The sequence below is a fragment of the Acanthochromis polyacanthus genome, chromosome 8 (genome assembly GCF_021347895.1).
Source record: "Acanthochromis polyacanthus isolate Apoly-LR-REF ecotype Palm Island chromosome 8, KAUST_Apoly_ChrSc, whole genome shotgun sequence".
NCBI classification, from domain to species: Eukaryota; Metazoa; Chordata; class Actinopteri; family Pomacentridae; genus Acanthochromis; species Acanthochromis polyacanthus.
In genome coordinates, this window is record NC_067120.1 from 13544192 (window position 1) to 13562548 (window position 18357).

The following is an 18357-nucleotide window of genomic DNA, read 5'->3' on the forward strand; positions in this document are numbered from 1 at the left end:
TGGCTCAGCTCTCGTTAAGGGCTTTGTCTGGATGATATCGATACACAGTTGCATGATGAATAACTAAAGGAGTGTGTTGTTATTTCCTCCCAGCTTCACTATCAACAACAGGGAGACGTTCTTCTCCAATTCCACCAGAAGCAGAATAGTGCATCATGTTCTGCAGCGTACCAAATATGAAGATGGAAAATCAAAGATGGGTAAAGCACCATGCTTGCTTCTTCCTCCCCTCATATCTCGCATACAAAACAATATATCAATATTAGTGTTATCATAGTTAACAATGTATATATATCCATCTTAAGGACATATTTCTGATCATGTTTTTACTAAGAGAAAAGGAACAGAGTCTTCATGTTACAAAGAGATACTTGTTAGTTTCTGTTAATTTGACTTAAGGGAGTGTTAGTAGGGTAATGGGAGGAATTACGTTTGTTGTTTTGCTGGAGGATGATTAAAATATAAGCTGTCTCTGAGCTGATGGTATCGTCCAACTTGTGGCTGATCCCTCTCTCCTTCTGGTCTGTGTTTTTTTTTTTTATCTCTTTTTTTTTTTATATTGACCAAACTGTCCATTCACTCCCACTCTACTATCTTGTGTGTTTGCTGCCAACATGCTTTGCTGATTAAAGTTGGGCCCTGAAGGACTGGAACGGATTTCGCATTAATATTTTAATGCTGTTGACCACTTTACTTTCCAACAAATAAAATCAGCTCAGCCACAAGAGTGGAAAATCCATTTCAAATCCATCCATTGCTGCTCCTGCTCTCACTATCTGCAGTTTCAGTCATTGGATGACAATGCAAATGACTGCACTGTAGAAATAATGGTTTTCAAACAATACAAATCCTTCAGCCAGTTCTGTCGGTTTATTGTGACCACAGTTTAAAGATTTTGTAACCTCCATCAATGATGGTGTGGACATGAAGAAATTGTGGCCCTGCAAAAATGAAAAGGTCACTTTCAAGTGCCTGCAGCTATTTGAAATCCTAACCTGAGTGTTTTAAGCACTGAATGTAGCTTGTCAGTTCCATAATATAGTAAACTGTTATGACTGGAAGAGTGGGCTCAATGAGTCTCTCATCAGTCCCCTCTCTGTTATGACTGCTACTGAATTTTTAATGTGGTGTCCTTGTGCTATTCTAGCTGTTATTTGATGTGACCTGTTTTATTTCACTGTAGGAATTAACCGGCTATTGGGCAACAACACATATGAGGCGGCATTTCCTCCACATGAGGTGAGCTGATATAATTTTTTGTGCTGCAAATCAGTAGAGAGTTACAAATTAGTGAAAACAATTCTATATTTTATTCATACTGGCCTTTTGAAAGCATTCAAAGGCCTTTTATATTGATTTTCGAAAGAAAGTTTCACTTGAAAAGCTGATCACTGAGAATTGAAAGAAGAAAAATAAAATATTTCCTGTAATGTGGCAACTTTTTTTGTCTTATCAGGGTGGTTACAAGAGCAGACATCCTATTAAGACTCATGGAGCACAGAACCACAGGCATCTTCTGTATGAACGCTGGGCCCGCTGGGGGATCTGGTACAAATACCAGCCTCTGGACCTCATCAGGTAATCAGCTCTGAAACAGATGACACAACATCATGAGCTGTGCACGAGCTCTTGTGTCCTGGTTATGATCTCGATCCTCTCTGTGGTCTTATTCAGTAGTTTCAGTTGAACACAGAAAAACCAAGTTGTTCATTTTGCTGCATTCACTGAATGAATGATTGCAGGTTCCTGATGATGAACACTCTCGTCTAGCACTTCTCAACATCTCGCTACGTGTGCTATTTCTGAACCGATTGATGACAGCTGAGGCTGAGCCCACATTAGACTGCATTTGTTCTTCTGTGCTTTTGCACCGTCTGTTAAGTTTGTCTCTTCCATGTGTGGGAACTGTGCTAAAGACAGTACAGAATTGAATTTACGAGCAGGAGTTACACCATATAACTCTCTCTGAACTACAACTTATAATTTTAGTTTTGTATGCACTGAACAAATGTGAGACAGCATGTAAATTAGTAGATTTTCGAGGTGCTGATAAATACTTTTGATAAAGCTTTGCTCGTGTTTTTCCCTTGTTTCTAAATTCTATGCTAAGATAAATTAATCACATGACAGCTTTACCGTTATGTTTAAGGCACAGGTGTGGGAGTGTCTCCACATTTAAGTCACAACAACAAAGCAAATTAGCATAATATCAAAAAATTTTCAATTCTGTTTAGAATTTAAACATTTCTGTTTGTGCATGTATCAAATCCTGTTAAGGTCTGTCTGATATGATGGTAAATGGTCTGTATTTATATAGCGCTTTACTATACCTGAAACAATACCCAAAGCCCTTTACATTATACATCACATTCACACACTGATGGCGGAAGCTGCCATGCAAGGCGCTAACCACGACCCATCAGGAGCAGTTAGGGGTTCGGGGTGTCTTGCTCAGGGACACCTCGACATGAGCTCTCCAGGCCAGGATTGAACCTGCAGCCCTCCGTTACAAGATGACCACTCTACCCACTGATCCATACCGCCACATATGATGACATATAACATGGGAAAAATTTGTCAGAAGAGATTTTATCAAACTGGTGACAGAAGGTAGCCATCCTTATCTGTGTTGCAAATAAATAAGTTTGACCGCTTTCTGGCAAAACCAACTGAATCTACTGAAGTATCTTTACTTTGTGGAGCAGAGACATTCCTATCTGGCTGCTAAATCCTTGAATTTTCCCAATTTAATTTACTGTATAACAACATAGGCTGATATCACTGAAAATGACATCTACTGTGATGAAAAGTTACATCTTCATTGTACATAATCTCTTATCCTGTTGTTCACAAACCTGGGATGCTACAGGGCATGTAAACATGCTGAGGGAAGATTTGTTAACTCTCTCTCTCTCTGCTTTATTCTGTTTTAGAGCACTTGTGAAGTAATTGCTTTGCTCAAGGGCAACCCTGACAGCTGTGGTTTAGGAAAAAGATACAGTTATTGATTTGTTTCCCACCACGACGTTATACTGTGCAACCTTTCAGCCCAGCAGCCTCCTTATCATTAAGCCTCCATGACCACCTCGCAGTGTGCTAACTACACCCACAACTGCTTTCTAAAAGAACGTGAACAGGTTTAATTAACAGTCAGCGGTGAATGTTCACCACTCTGTCTCTTTGTTTTTCTCCCAGGCGGTACTTTGGTGAGAAAATCGGTCTTTACTTTGCGTGGCTGGGTTGGTACACGGGCATGTTAATTCCTGCAGCCTTGGTTGGCGTTTTTGTCTTCCTCTATGGCCTCTTCACTATGGACTCCAGCCAAGTCAGGTCAGTTCACACAGCAATTACCATGTAAGAGAGCACACATACTCCTTTTTTATTAATGTAGATTGAAAATGATAATTATCTGATTGTTGCTGTCCTTTGCTAATTCATTGTGTCATCAGTAAAGAGATTTGTGAGGCTAACACCACCATCATGTGTCCCATGTGCGAGGAAACCTGTGAGCCGTGGACTCTGAGTGACAGCTGTGTCTACGCGAAGGTCAGAGCAGTTTTATTAATCATCTATAATTACAGAATCATGGTATGTTTCTCAGCCTCTTCTGTCTTGTTAGACACTCATTAAAAAGAGCTGTCAAGTTGTCACTAAAGTATGTCATGATCACAGAAATCAGCTCCATTAAAACCAATTTAGGTCAGTTTTAATTGAAGATACAGTATTTAAAAATCTTTAAATGGTTGTTTGCACATCTTTGGAAATGCTCTTCATTATTTACTTGCCAAGAGTTTAATAAGAAGATCAACACCATCATATCTGTTAAATATAAAGCTGAAACCAGGAGCTTGTAGCAGGGGAAACATATAGCCTGGCTCTGTACAAAGGTATAATCACAACTTTTGTTTTACTTTCTTTTTAGTGCAGACTAAATAAACAACATCCAGTGTGTTCATTATTGAGCTTTGGTGCTGTTGGCCAGATTTATTGCGAGTGGACAGACTCACACTAGCTGTTCCCACCTGCTTCCAGCCTTTATGCTAAGTTATACTAATCAGCCGACGGCTTTAGTTTTATTATCACTGCACAGATGGGAAGCTGGAATCAATCTTCTTATCTAACTCTTGGTAATTCCTGGTGATCCACATTTAGCACATTGTAACTACTTATTTAACCCTCGTGTCGTCCTGCGGGTCAAAATTGACTCGTTTTAAAGTTTGAAAATGTGGAAAAGAATATGTATTCTCACAGTGAAACTTCTGATGTTCACATTTTCAACATTTTTGGGAAATCTTTGAAAATTTTTTGGTGGAAAAAAACCAAAAATCCAGCGAAATTCGCTGGTTTTTGGTTGATTTTTTTTGTGAATATTCTTAAAGAAAATATTAGAAGTTTTACTGATATATATGTCGTCACTTTAGATATTTTTACGATTTTTTTTTTGGAAAATTTTTACTCATTTTTTGAAAATATTTTTTAAAAATGTTCTTGCCAAAATTTTTTTTCCAAAATAAAACTTTTAAGGGAAACCTTTAAGGAATTATTGAAATTTTCTTCCTGAAGGTTTTGCAAATTGTCTGAAATTTGGGGATTTTTTTTTTTGCAGAATTTTTGGATTTTTTTTCAAACAAGGAAACCATATTTTTTGGTGGCTGTAAATGAGGACAACAGGAGGGTTAAGAAATCTCCCCTGTGAGGGCCTGAACTCAGAGATGAGAAGAAAATTCTCGAGCCCTAACAGAGTTTCGATAAAACTGAGGCTGTTGAAATTTGCAGGATAACAAAGTGATAATTCTGTTTCATCGGTAAAGCGAGCACCGTACTGTTGTATTTTTTTCGAGCAGCCCTTCCTGTGCTTGTGTTTCTAGGTGACCTATCTGTTTGACAACGGTGGCACCGTGTTCTTTGCTATCTTCATGGCTATTTGGGGTAGGTGGAGGCTGTTTTTGTTCATTTTCCTGTTGATGTGATCGCTTGTTGTTTCAGCTTTGTTCTCTGCTCAAATCAAACCGTACTGGAATTCAAATCTATTTATACAATACTGTGTCAGTATTCATGCTTCCACTTTCCACTCAACTCCTCCAAACACATTAAGTTTTTCAACTAGGAATTTAATACAGTAGAAACTCTTCACTCTGTGCTGTGTTTGCCAGAGAGTAAATCATGGCAAGATTTCTGTGATTGAACATCTGCACTTATACTTCCAGTGCTTCCTGATGTAATTAGTCGGATAATTAAACATTCCTCCAGAGGGGGGCTATCATTCGACCTGACGGGGTTGTAGAACTGCAACCTGATATTGGTATTTTGCAGCTATTTCCCACTGCTGTAATATCTTTGTAATGTAGAGGTTGAGCGTTGCTGTGCAGCATCTGGCCCAGATCCATCTATCTGCCAGCGTGGTAAATAATCACCTGTGCCAGAAGGAGCACTTGGCACTCTGTGTTCAGTGTTTGGGCTAAATGAAGGCTAAGGAGCGCTAGAACACCGAGGAAGGTCCAGCCAACCAAGCTGACTGAGGTCTGTAGCCGTGAATCCTGCATTAAAGCTCCTGGCAGTGTGGACCAAAGCAGCAGTACTGCACCACTGAGCGAGTGCACTCCAGGTCTAGTGTGTGAGTGCGCGTGTGAGATAGACATGAAAAATTGGTTCGCCCAGGGGACTGAATGTAGGCATCTGAAAAGGCTGCTTTTCTCTCTCTTTAAACAAAAGTGGGTCAAGCTATATTAAACTTGAACATCTTCAACAGCAGACAAACTTGTTCTGACTGAGGACTCAAATTCTGGTGCTTTTTAAGGCCACAGTTGTGCGCATCACAAATCTGTCTTTATCAATTCGTTGGGCCTTAAATGGAGTCGCAAAAAACCACACAGACAGCCAAGCAGTAATTATTTTCATCATTTACTCATTGGCGTTTTTATTCCTTGATTAATGCCTGTGATGTAAACAGTGACAGAAAATAGCGATGTTCATCACAGCCCAAGATACTGTCATGGATTCGCTTTTTTTGTCTACCAACAGTTTAAATAATCATCCTACTGTCAAATATAACCGAAAAAAATAAAATTATTATAATTGAGTGGCTGCGACTATTAAATGTTGAGTAATCTTGAGAATGACTCAGTTATTAAAATAATTGACAATTTATCTGCTGATTAACTGGAGTAACTGGCTAATAGTTTCAGCCGTCAACATTTTCCTGTGTGTAAAAATTTCACCCTCACTGATTGAATGCGTGTGTCGGTATTCATTCACAATCTGTCCTCCTATAAAATCCCACAAAATATGTTGCATGTCATGAAAACTGATGCCAGGACTGAGTCAGTAGTGTAGAGTTACACTGTGCTGTCCATCACAATGCGGTACATGATTACACTGTTTTTCTTCTCACCGACTTTGATGACAAATCCTTCCACAGATATTGAACCCCATAAATCCAGATTCTGAGCGTGCGTGCCGTGCAGCTGTTATAAAAGCCTTTTTCTGCTGTTGTGTGTTTGTAACAAACCATGATGCATATGAAAAATCTTGACAGAAAAACAACATAATTTCTGGTGTTTTGTGCGGCTCATGTCACAATACAGTCCAACACAAAAGAAACAATGCCTCCAGGCTGAAGTGTGCCCACAGAAAGCTTTACTTTTGAAGTCTTTCCACAGAAAATGAATCTCTCCTGACAAATGCACGATTTGAGGGAGAACTACGTACAAGTAAAGCATTTTGCTGTTGCCACTTTCCCTTAACTTCACCTACAAAAGCAAAGCAGTGTGTGAGCTGATGGCTGCAATCAGTCGCCATAATGGGCCATGAATGTCACTGCAGCCTGTTTCACTCGGAATATCGGACCTGTGTGCTTCTGCGTAGCCTCCCCAGTCACATGATTATCAGTCGTACAGAGCGGCACATTTCAAATTTGATCAATAACATGATTCATTCATGATACCCTCTGCAGCCACAGTGTTCCTGGAGTTCTGGAAAAGGAGAAGGGCAGAACTGACATATGACTGGGATCTCATTGATTGGGAGGAGGAAGAGGTAAGTCAGCAATATCTTAAAAATGGATTCAATATTTTATATTATAATATTTGATTTCCTCATGACTCTAACCTGTGTTTATGCATCCCTTCGTCTAAATTTGATGCTGCTATATAAGATAATAAAAGAAGACTGATTGATTCATTAGGCAGGTAAAGCTGCTGTTCAGTTGCTCATATTGTAATATCTGTTGTTATTCAGGAGGAGCTGAGGCCTCAGTTTGAAGCCAAGTACTCCAGGGTGGAGAGGGTTAACCCCATCTCTGGCAAGCCTGAGCCTTTCCAGCCCTTCTCAGACAAACTCAGCCGGCTCATGGTGTCTGTGTCCGGAATATTCTTCATGGTAAACCCTTTGATCTTTGAATAATCTGGCCTTTTGGGATTCAGTCTCAGTGAGCTCACCGTTGTTTTGTGTGCCACCTTTAGAGCAGTGCCATGTGTTAGCTGTGGTTTAACGTCGCCCCCTGCTGGAGAAAGCATGTATACATAGAAAAGACAGTATTAAACCTTTCTGATGGCCTAATTTCTCTTGTTTACATATAAGTTAGGCGTGAAAGTCTTCTTCTTTATAATACATTTTTTCATAGTCATTAGATTTTCCTTTTTGCTGCTCAGTTCCAATAGAAATAAAGCCTCATCAGCCTAAACTGAGGTGCTCATCTGTTCCTAAGCATAGAGCTCATGGTGGTTTTTAAACTCATTTATCACTGTTTTTTCTCTACCTCCCTCCCTACATCAACTCTGCTTAGATTTCCCTCGTTCTGACAGCCGTGTTTGCTGTAGTGGTTTTCCGTCTTATTGCGATGGAGAAGTTTGCCTCCTTCAACTGGCATTTTGTGAAGAAAAACTGGCAGTTTGCCACCTCTGGCACTGGAGTCTGCATCAACTTTATGATCATCATGTCTCTCAATGTGGTGGGTGTCTGGACAAGCATCATCTGGCACATTTACATTTTCTGTCCAACAATGTTTCATGGAGCATTTGTTTAGAACTTTATTCCAGGAAGTATAGCAGAGAAAGACTTTCTTGTTTTTGCTGAGATTACTATTTGCCTTTCTTTCTCATGATCATTATCCCGTTTAACCTTTTTTCTGTTGACACTTATGAGTATTATCATCCTGTCAGGTGTATGAAAAGGTGGCCTATCTGCTGACTAATTTAGGTGAGTGTTACATGCATTTATGCCCTCATTATCTCTTGCTTCCCAGATGGTTGCTGAGTATTTCATCTCTCCCCCGTCTCCCCCTCTCCTCCCTTCTCCCTCCCCTTTAGAGCACCCACGGACAGAGTCTGAGTGGGAGAACAGCTTTGCTCTGAAAATGTTCCTGTTCCAGTTTGTAAATCTGAACAGCTCCACATTTTACATCGCTTTCTTTCTGGGAAGGTAGGCCGGCTGCCATGAACTTTACCGCTCCTGTTTACAGTGCATTTAATGAGAAACTCTGCAAAGATGTTTTGTTTCAAACTCCCATGTCACGACATCTGCCAAGATTCCCTCCCTTCCCCTCCTCCCTGTATGTTTGGACCTCATGTTTCAGCACTTCCAAAACCCTTATTGGACATAATTGGCACCGTTGAGTGCTTTTTTTTCTGCTCTGAGTTTATTAGTATTTATCTGATTGAATTTCACAGTTAATGTTGCCAATCTCAATTTACTCAGGTTTGCTGGCAGGCCTGGAAAATATAATAAACTGTTTAATCGATGGAGACTGGAGGAGGTGAGTGCAATTAGGCATTAAAGTAAGTAGCTGATTATTTCAGCAATGATTGGGCTGATTAGCACCTTCTGTTTTAGGACACATCTAGAATTTTCATGTCATTCATCTTTGTAATGATCCGACTGTACATTACTCTGTGAACCATTAATCTCTTAGATAATTGCTGGGATTTTCAATTTTAATGATCAAAAAACAGAATGGGATCGAGTGCGTCCTAGGATTCACGCTCAGCTTTGAACCATCAGGCATGAAATATGGATGTTACAGTTTTCTTTTATTTACATGAAATGTGTTTGTCCTCAGTGTCACCCAAGCGGCTGTTTGATTGATCTTTGCCTGCAAATGGGAGTCATCATGTTCTTCAAACAGATCTGGAACAACTTCATGGAGCTCGGTTTTCCGTAAGTAAATGCCTTATTAAAGCAATGTTGCTCTTTCTTTATGACCCATTAGAAACGAATGCTGAGAATTGCAGAGATTGGTCATTTACAAACCGGATGTAATGTCTGCATAGGGTTTTGTCTTTTCGCTCATTAGCATATGAAAAGAATTTTCTCCTGCGGAAGCACATCAAATCCGCTTGTGTGCAGCTTAGTAAAAGGGGTCCTGCAGTGCTCATTGCATTGTCAGAAATAATTGCTTTGAGTTGACAGTCAGCTACTTCCTGCATTTCCAGTTTGCTGCAGAACTGGTGGTCTCGAAGGAAGATAAAGAAAGGAGGTGGTGGAGGACAGAACGTAGAGAACAAAACGCAGCTTCCACAGTGGGACAAAGACTGGAATCTGCAGCCAATGAACGCCCATGGCCTGGTGGATGAATACCTCGAAATGGGTAAAACATTACACTGCACTGGCGTTTGTCTGAAAGCAATTTCCTAAGCAAATTACCCCTATTATTCAGTCCTTATCATCGTTTGTGCCAGTGATGAGGTCTAAATGGCTCTTTCCTTTGCAGTTCTCCAGTTTGGCTTCACCACCATCTTTGTAGCAGCGTTTCCGTTGGCCCCTCTTCTTGCACTGCTCAACAACATCATTGAGATTCGTCTCGACGCCTACAAGTTTGTCACTCAGTGGAGGAGACCCATGCCAGCCCGAGCCACTGATATAGGTCTTTATGTCACTCTGTGTAACTCGCACACTGTCTGTTATTTTTGGATCAGAGCCCCTTTTTTTTTTTTTTTTTACAGTAAAATGTCGTGGTAACCAGACATCATCCACCCTATGGAGATGATACGTTTCCATATCCTATCCATCTGTACTGCCATATGCTGCACCTCCCCATATGATTACAAGCGTCACACTTCAGCTGTCATATTCTATATGAACGATTGCTTCTGATGGTAATGAAAGGAGGAAACATTTGTGTCCCTGAGCTGTAATAAACACTTAGTGTCACACAGAATGTGTAGGTTTGAGCTGACCTTTAGCGATCATTCACAGACAAATCAGGTGGCGACAAACTGCACAAAATCTCCACCATTTGTATCCTTAATTAACTTTATTGCAATGCTGCCAAAAAGCATGTTGTATTCTGAGTAACACATAATGTTTAGTTCTATAGCTGTTCGTGTATTTTGAAAAGCATTACATCCTTGCTCATTGCTGCAGGCTGTTGAGTCTCATTCTAGTAAATTATTACCTGAAGAGAAGTAAATGAGGCACACTCAGGGAAAATGGGCACATCAGAAGAGTCATATTTTTCTGTTGTTGAGAGTTTTTTTTTGGCTAAAGTCGATCTTTAACTTATAAAAGGCACTGGGAGGTTAAGTTCCAATATCGGGCTGTGAGTAAAGGTGTGTAGATCTAAACAAAAACTTTACACTGACTAAAGTATTAACGCTTGACGCCTATTGTCACAAACTGGCATCATACCACTTTCGTTCAAAGTGCAGCTGAGATAGTGTTTCTATTCCTCCAATGCCTGTTTGTACATATAAAATACGTACTTCAGAACCTTTTGCAAGCACTGGTTTCTTCTAGGACAGGTTGGAGTAGGACCTAATTATTATGTATCTGTCATTATTAATATATATCTGTTCTATGTGTAATAGAGAAATTAACAATTTCCACTTATTTTACCATCAGCTGGAAAACAAAAACACACTTTTTTGTAAATTAATTCAGACATCAGGGGGTTAAATAATGTTTATTTTCCTCTGTTTTGTCCATCAGGTATCTGGCATGGGATTCTCGAAGGCATCGGCGTGCTGGCGGTGATCACCAACGCCTTCGTCATCGCCATAACTTCAGACTACATCCCACGCTTTGTTTACGCCTTCAAATACGGCCCGTGCGTGGACAAGGGACACCACCACGAGAACGAGTGAGCATTGAAAGTCATGAGTTAAGTGTATCCGGTGTGTGCTGCAGCGCGATAACTCTCCTTCGCCCTCAGGTGTTTGCGAGGCTACATGAACAGCAGCTTGTCCGTGTTTGATATGGGCGACCTGAAGAACAGCAGCCAGTCCAGATACTGCAGGTACAGGGACTACAGAGCACCGCCCTGGAGCTCCGTGCCGTACGAGTTCACCCTGCAGTTCTGGCACGTCCTGGCTGCCAGGCTGGCATTCATCATTGTCTTTGAGGTATGTTGCCAGTCTGCATTCCTTTTTTGTGTTTGTGTTTGCAAGCAGCTGGAAAGAAATCCATTTACAGTGAGATTCAATATTTTTTACTAGCTTTATTTTATTTTTATCTATTTATGTGTTTTTACTGTAGATGGAAGCCTCGCAATCCTGTTTTGATGAGTTTTGAGCTTTAATTAAATCCGGCTTCTAAGGAATGTTTTTACAACTGAAAGGCGGCAGAATGAAAATACCAAATTACATGGTGGTCCTGCTTAAAAGACATAAATTTTCTCCTTCTTCCCTTGCAAGTTTTTTTCCCTTGAGAACACTGGTTTCTGTGTCGATTTCTGCACAGACAAAACCTTGCTTAATATATAAAACATTGCAGGGCATATAAAGTTCTATATTTTGGTGCTTTTAATGTTTACCATTGCAAGCTCAGTGAATTATGCAGCAAATATTGGCAACGAAGACATGTGAGTTCTCTGGACAGTAACTTATAAATGATTAATGCTTCCCTCAGCACCTGGTGTTTGGGATCAAGTCCTTCATAGCGTACCTCATCCCGGACATGCCGAAGGATCTCTGCGATCGCATGAGGAGGGAAAAGTACCTGATGCAGGAGATGATGTACGAAGCGGAGCTGGAGCATCTCCAGAAAGAGAGAAAGAAGAACGGACGGCGTTATCACCATGAGTGGCCTTAGCTTTACCGCCGTGTGTCCACTTCCCGCTGCACAGCCCTCAGCTCACAGGCACCACCTCCCCTGTCTGCTTACTTACGTATACTAGCTTCTAGAGTCCAGCTTCACTCGGCTGATTCTGTACACCAAAGACACCCTCTTGAGTAACCAGATCCTCCCGCCCTCAAACCTGCCTGGCTTCGGTCCGAGCTCTGACCCTGGCCGCTCCCTCGCCATCTGTTCCACATCCTGGTTCTTGGCTCTGGCCCTCTCTGCCCCACCCTCACCCCCTCACCTGGCTTCACCCGGCTGGTTGCCCTCAGTTCTGTGCTGTGTCATGGCTTCACTGGGAAAACCTTTCGCAATTGTAATGTTTACTATGCAGATCAAGGGCTGCAGGTCACCACTGTTCACTTTCGGCACCCATCCTGCACTCTCTCTGTGTGGCAGCTAGCACTTTGCTTTGACTCTGCAGTCCGGTGCAGCTCGCAGCATGGCCCTGTTTTTTATTTCTCCTGCAAGCATCAGCAGAGCCACGTCCATGTGAAAGAGCTACTGTGGCACTTTTCTCGTTGCAAAGTGATTCTGGTGATGTGGCTACCAAATAAAACTGGCACTGTTCCTTGCAAAGTAAGTGTATATTGCTGACGAAGCATGCCGATTAATATCTGCAAAGAAAAAAAAACAAACAAAAATGAAAACAACAGCACTCATTGTGGAGGATGTTCACATCCATTCAGTACATTTGAGAAGGAATCCTCTCAGAAGTCATTTAAAGTGCATGGTAAATCTGTTTTGTACCTTTTGATAGACAAAGTCCCCGTCTTGATGCCTGGTTCACATGTGTCTGTACTCAGTGTGAGCTGTGTGTTAATCTCCGTGCTACTGCTGAGCTTGACTGTCCTGAGTTGAAGAAATGTGAACTTAGTGCAATTTGATTGTGCCTACAGTGTAACAAAAATGATTGCGCGCCACAATTGTGTCACCACAACATCACGTGTGCCTGTATTGTGCAGCACGTGCTTTTTTCTGAAGTGCAAGAAATACTCTCTCTCCTCGTTCCGTTGTCCGATCTGCCGTGAAACTCTCTGAACTCTGCTGTCAGGATTTGTTTTGGATGTGAGTCACACCACAGTACCTACTCGGGTCTCAGCTAACGTGGACGGCGCGCGCTGTAACGCGACTCCCGTCACGAACAATGTATACACTCGCATGCAGGATCCACAAATCTGCTCTTCCGCTCTGCCCTCGCGGTCTGTTTTTCATTTGCTGTTGGAAGCCCTGAAGCGTGGTTGAAACTTGGATCTCTTAGAAATACCTGTGGCTTGGATGTTCAGTTTGCAAAGAACATCCATCCTCTGTTCTACACTCACAAACCATAATATACATGCTTCTGTTCCTGTCTTTTATTAAACACACAGTCAGGCACAGTTTCGACTGCTTTCTGACCTTTTGTCAATGGGAAACTGAGATGATAGGTTTTAGCTGAATGCAGTCATGATGTTGCCTTTTTATGGTGGTCAGTTCTGATGTCATGGATTAGAATAGCAGGTTTTCGCCCAGTGAACTCAGGAAAACAGGCAACATGACCGATATATATATCAGTGTGTGAGGCTGAGTCAGAATCTTTTCCTTCTTTGTTCATGTAGAGAGGGAGAGTTTTGGAGTGTGTAGAGTGTGCAGAACTAATGGAGCGGTTGTGTGTTTGGCGGGCGATGGGGACTCTATTGACCCAAACACTTCAGTTCAGGTCATATTGATCATATGATGGTAAATGCAACAATGTTATGCACAGTAGTGGTGAAAGCTACACCAACCTAACATCTGAAGGGAACATCGCTATCCTGAAGACATTGCACAACAGTGAAAACATCTTCTTCATTTTCAAAGGCTTGTACATTATTTGGATTTGTTCTCTTTCATTGCTGCTTTTGTACATACATTTTACAGCGTATGTAATGTTTTTATACTGTTATTTTGTGCTACCAGTTCACCCGCTCTCACCCTCAGATAGAAAACGTATTGTCCACATCTCTCAGGTGTCCTCTGAATGTTTGCCGACTTTTTATCATATTTTCTAAGATTCAATCAAACCTATCTTGCTTTTTTAGATATATATTTTTGCACTGCAGTGCTTTCGCATGACTATAATGCTCACGCACAGTAAAAAAAGCATGTTTTGGTTTTTTTTGGCCATAACCACAGTTCGTGTATTAGAGCAGATCAAAAGTCATACATTTGATTATGGCGTCACATAACGCAGGTTGTTGCTTTAAGGTCAGTCCAGTGACTCATTGTTTCACTCACAAGAGAGAGAGATTAGCTTTTAAATCTTATTCTGACTTTTAGAAAACTAGTCCAGGTTTTCAGAATATCTTCCCTGCTATGTGAACACTGAAAATCTATGCATGTTGTTATCCTCGAGTGCTACGTTTATTTTGAACAGATGCAGATGTAAACGTATTGGTACATTTGTACTGTAGAGTATGCATGACTTAACACCTGCTCTGAGCAGAGCTAACTTCTGTAAAGTTGTTAACAGCGTCTTAAACATATCACCTCCCTTTTCCAGTGTTGGTCATTTTTGGAGCTCCTAGATAAGACATGTGGCGGGATTTTATACTGAAAGAGTATTTTCTAAACAACAGCTCGGACTCCACACTGATTAATATAATCTGTCCTGGAATTTCAAGGAGAGCCCGAATCCTCAGACTGCTTCTGTTTAGACACTCTACTGGGAATTGAAGCGTTTAACCTAAGGGGATGGGGGGGATTTTATGAATGAATAATTGTATGACCTTGGATGTCTGACTTGCCCAGATACTAATCGTGTCCGGATGGATCTTCATCTGTTCACCTCCTCACTAATACAAATGCTGCACAGTGGTGGAAAGGTGTTTGTCATGCCTTCTACCGTTGGCAATAGCACAATATGGGTATTGTATAATAAGTAATAATGGCGTGACCTTGCACATCTCTGACAACATAGCAGTCTAGAGGGGGATTAAGCTTTCTGTTCCATGCTACGCCTCCTAATAGGATTGTGCTTGAGCAATGATGTACTTGACGTGGAAGCACAGTGACGTCAGCCCGTAGATTTAACTGTACAATAGGATGATTATCAGTCGTGACATGAAGTGTATCAATAACATTGTTTACTTCGTTCCTGTTTACATGTAAAAACATACTGAAATGTATAAAAATAATGTAACATAAAATAATTTGGATATCACTCTTTTCTGTAATAAATCATGGATTGTATCTTTTAAATCAAATCTGTTGTCTTCATTGTTTGTGTTATAAAATAAGGCGGCAGAGAAAAGGCTGTTATCGTCTCTGCTGTCATTCAAGGTTAATGAAATCTGCTTATGGAATGAACCCAGAGCACACTTAAGTGCAGAGACTGTTTTCTTTTTCCCCCTTGCTATTATGACACACCACAGATCCTCCTGCCAGAGAGCGTTCATATAACATATTGTTAAAAAGATTGTGTTTCTATAACGAACCCACTATTTGAGAATTGTAGGATTTTCCCACCGCGTTGTTTCTGTTTAATGCCACTGCCGTTCAGCCTTCACCTCTAACTGCTTTTCCATTCACGTCAAGTCGCCTTCATTTTTACAGTGAAATCCAAACACTCCAAACGAAACATGCAAAGGTTTGGTTTACTTTGAATTCTGGTGACAGATGGTTCATACTTTCGCTATTTCCTCTGCTCTGACACCCACACTGCGATATTTCCTTTCACCTCTTTCACTAACGGACGTCACACGCTGGAAGAAAAAGCTGCGGCTTCACGTTCCCACCACTGTTGGATCTTCTAAAGAAAATAGTAACTTGGATGTACATGAATGCATTTTTATATGTAGTGCTGTGACCCCATACAAAGGCCAGTGGGTGCAAAAACCCGTGCAAAAAGATGCAATGCACTGACAGAAATAATAAAATGGAAGCAAAACACACCAGAAAGAATAACTGTCTGACACTAAGCAGCTGCATTCTTTCCTGCAGTGGTGGAAGAAATGCTCAGATCATTAACTTTGAGTAGCAATACGAAAGCATAAAAATATTTAATGGGTTCATCAGTGCTCAGGTGTTGATCCCAGCATACAAAACATCCAAAGACTGCAGCTGACACAAAACACTGCTGCTGCACTTTTAGAACGTACTAAGAGAAGCTACCACATTATACTGCCCTCACTGCCCTTCTCTGGCTAGCTGTGAGCTTTTAAATTGATTTTAGTATTTTATTGCTTCTTTTAAAAGCCTGGCTGCTGATCTTTGCTTGGGATCCTCCAGCTCAGCTTTACTAATGGCTCCTAATTCTGGTCTTGACTCCAAAGGTGACCTGGTCCTTGCTGTCCAGGCCTCTTAGCTGTAGAACTCCAGACAACTCCGTATCATCTTTTAAATATCTTCTTAAAACTCACTTTTATTGTTTGACTTTTGCTTAATAGATGCTAATCTTATGTTGTCTTGTTTGTGCCCTAAATTCGGTTTCTTCCTACTTTGGTTAGGATTTTTGGTTTTGATATATTTCTATTGTTAAGAACTTTGTTGTTTTGTTTTTAAAAAGTGCTATATGAATCAAGTTTATTATAATCTCATTATTACAAGCTACCTCATTGCCATATTGCACCTACTTGTTTGTATTTGCACTAGTATCTTACTAAGTTGTGTCTTTTTTTCTTTCTTTTCATTTTGTTTTTATTCTTATATTATTTGCTCTACATTTGCATATATATTTATCCCTATTTCTTTATTACATCATTGTTGCAGGCTCCAGAACTCCAGGCAGAGAAGCTTCGACATTCAAGGTTTTAAAAAGTTTTTTAAATCAATTTTGAAACTCACAGGTAACCAGTGAAGGTCACTTCTCTTCTCTGGCAGCAGAATTTTGTATCACATGCAAAAATAAAGTTAAATAAATAAGTAAAGTGCACTGCAGTAGTCCAGTCTGGAAGGAAATAAAAGCATGACTGACCTTTTCTATGTCTGCAGGGGAAAGAGATGACCTGATCTTGGTTTGCTTAGTTACCTGAGTACCAGGTCAGACATTAATGAGTCAAAAACAGCCCCTAGGTACTGAACTTCCTTTTGCAAATTAGTGGATGAAATACCAAGACTAGAAGAGAGATTGTTTACGCTGCTACTGCTGAGACCAGAGAGGGTAACAATCATGGCTTCTGATGTGGAATCACTGACCTGCAGAATATTGTTTGACAACCAGTTTTTAATTTCTACCAGACAAAACATAATATGAGAAAAATCAGTAATAGGGGACACGCAATTGGTCAATGCCATGTCTGAGCAGGATTTACCCCAGTGGTAGCATGTAAACGGTGAAAAGGACTGGACCCAAAATAGACCCCTGGGGGACACCACACTGTGGAGGAGCACAGGAGGAGGAGAGATCTCCAAGCATGACAGATATGAGATAAACCAATCCAGGGCCGTATCACTAATGTCAACATTACTGTGTAAAGAGTAACTTAACCTTCTGAAAGTGTTTGCACGCCTCCATAGAAGTCTTGGGATGTGCTTGATGTAAATGTAGTCATCCACCTGAGTGCGTAAAGGTCTGCAGAGTTTCCCATGGACTGTCTGCCAACTGCACATCCACCAGGAAAACACAATATTCACAACAAATGCTTGTTTTGGGGAGATTTATCCACACCTTTATAATTCGCCATTTAAAAACACAGTGTGAAGGTCCACATTCAGCAGAAATCCTCTGCCATGTCCACCCACTGAGCTCATCACACCTCAGGAATAACCACATGGACTCTGTGCTACCGTTCAGTCTGTGACTAGCTGCTGTTTTCTGTTTAAAAAGAAAAAGAAAAAAAGTTGTGGCTTTTCAGAAACCCCACAGAGGCCCTGTGAGTTTTTCTCTTGTTCAGTGTCAGAAGGAACTGTCTGGGCCCTTAGGTAGGAGGGTGTCCAAATGTCTGCACATGCCACAATAAATGTGTATTCATCTGTTGTTGTTTTTCAGGTCATGAAAAAAAGAAGTGGTGCATTAACATTTGAAGAACAACAGAATTCTTCATGTTTGTCTGCTTCTGCAGCGGTTGTACTTGTTTTCAATTTAGGGTAAGTCTGCAATTCTGGAGAAAAATGATGGATATCTGGCTGGTTAGTGCTTTTAGACAATGAGCGCTGTGCACCGACATGCCTGAGCTTGAACATACATGGAACATGCTGGAATAATGTTGTGTTAACTGGTTTGAACCACTTTGTCTTCCATTTGAACAGTCAGGGCTGTGTACAAACACCTGATTTTAGAAGCGCATACAAAACAGAAGCGTGACTAGCTATTCACTGAAACTGACAAAAAGTGAATTACATTAGAAT

General features: G+C 40.8%; 1 protein-coding gene across 1 annotated transcript in view; it reads left to right on the forward strand.

Moving 5' to 3' along the window:
* Positions 1-15275, forward strand: part of ano3 (anoctamin 3) — a 42551-nt gene extending 27276 nt beyond the window's left edge. The window contains exons 8-25 of the mRNA XM_051951535.1: positions 94-200; positions 1184-1239; positions 1457-1578; positions 3196-3330; positions 3450-3546; positions 4869-4929; positions 6953-7035; positions 7237-7377; positions 7784-7948; positions 8160-8196; positions 8307-8418; positions 8695-8752; positions 9056-9153; positions 9429-9583; positions 9707-9859; positions 10924-11074; positions 11147-11336; positions 11842-15275. Of these exons, the coding sequence (XP_051807495.1) occupies positions 94-200; positions 1184-1239; positions 1457-1578; positions 3196-3330; positions 3450-3546; positions 4869-4929; positions 6953-7035; positions 7237-7377; positions 7784-7948; positions 8160-8196; positions 8307-8418; positions 8695-8752; positions 9056-9153; positions 9429-9583; positions 9707-9859; positions 10924-11074; positions 11147-11336; positions 11842-12024 (2104 nt within the window). The 3' untranslated portion in view covers positions 12025-15275. The remainder of the gene's footprint in view (positions 1-93; positions 201-1183; positions 1240-1456; positions 1579-3195; positions 3331-3449; positions 3547-4868; positions 4930-6952; positions 7036-7236; positions 7378-7783; positions 7949-8159; positions 8197-8306; positions 8419-8694; positions 8753-9055; positions 9154-9428; positions 9584-9706; positions 9860-10923; positions 11075-11146; positions 11337-11841) is intronic.
* The last annotated feature ends 3082 nt before the right edge of the window (positions 15276-18357 follow it).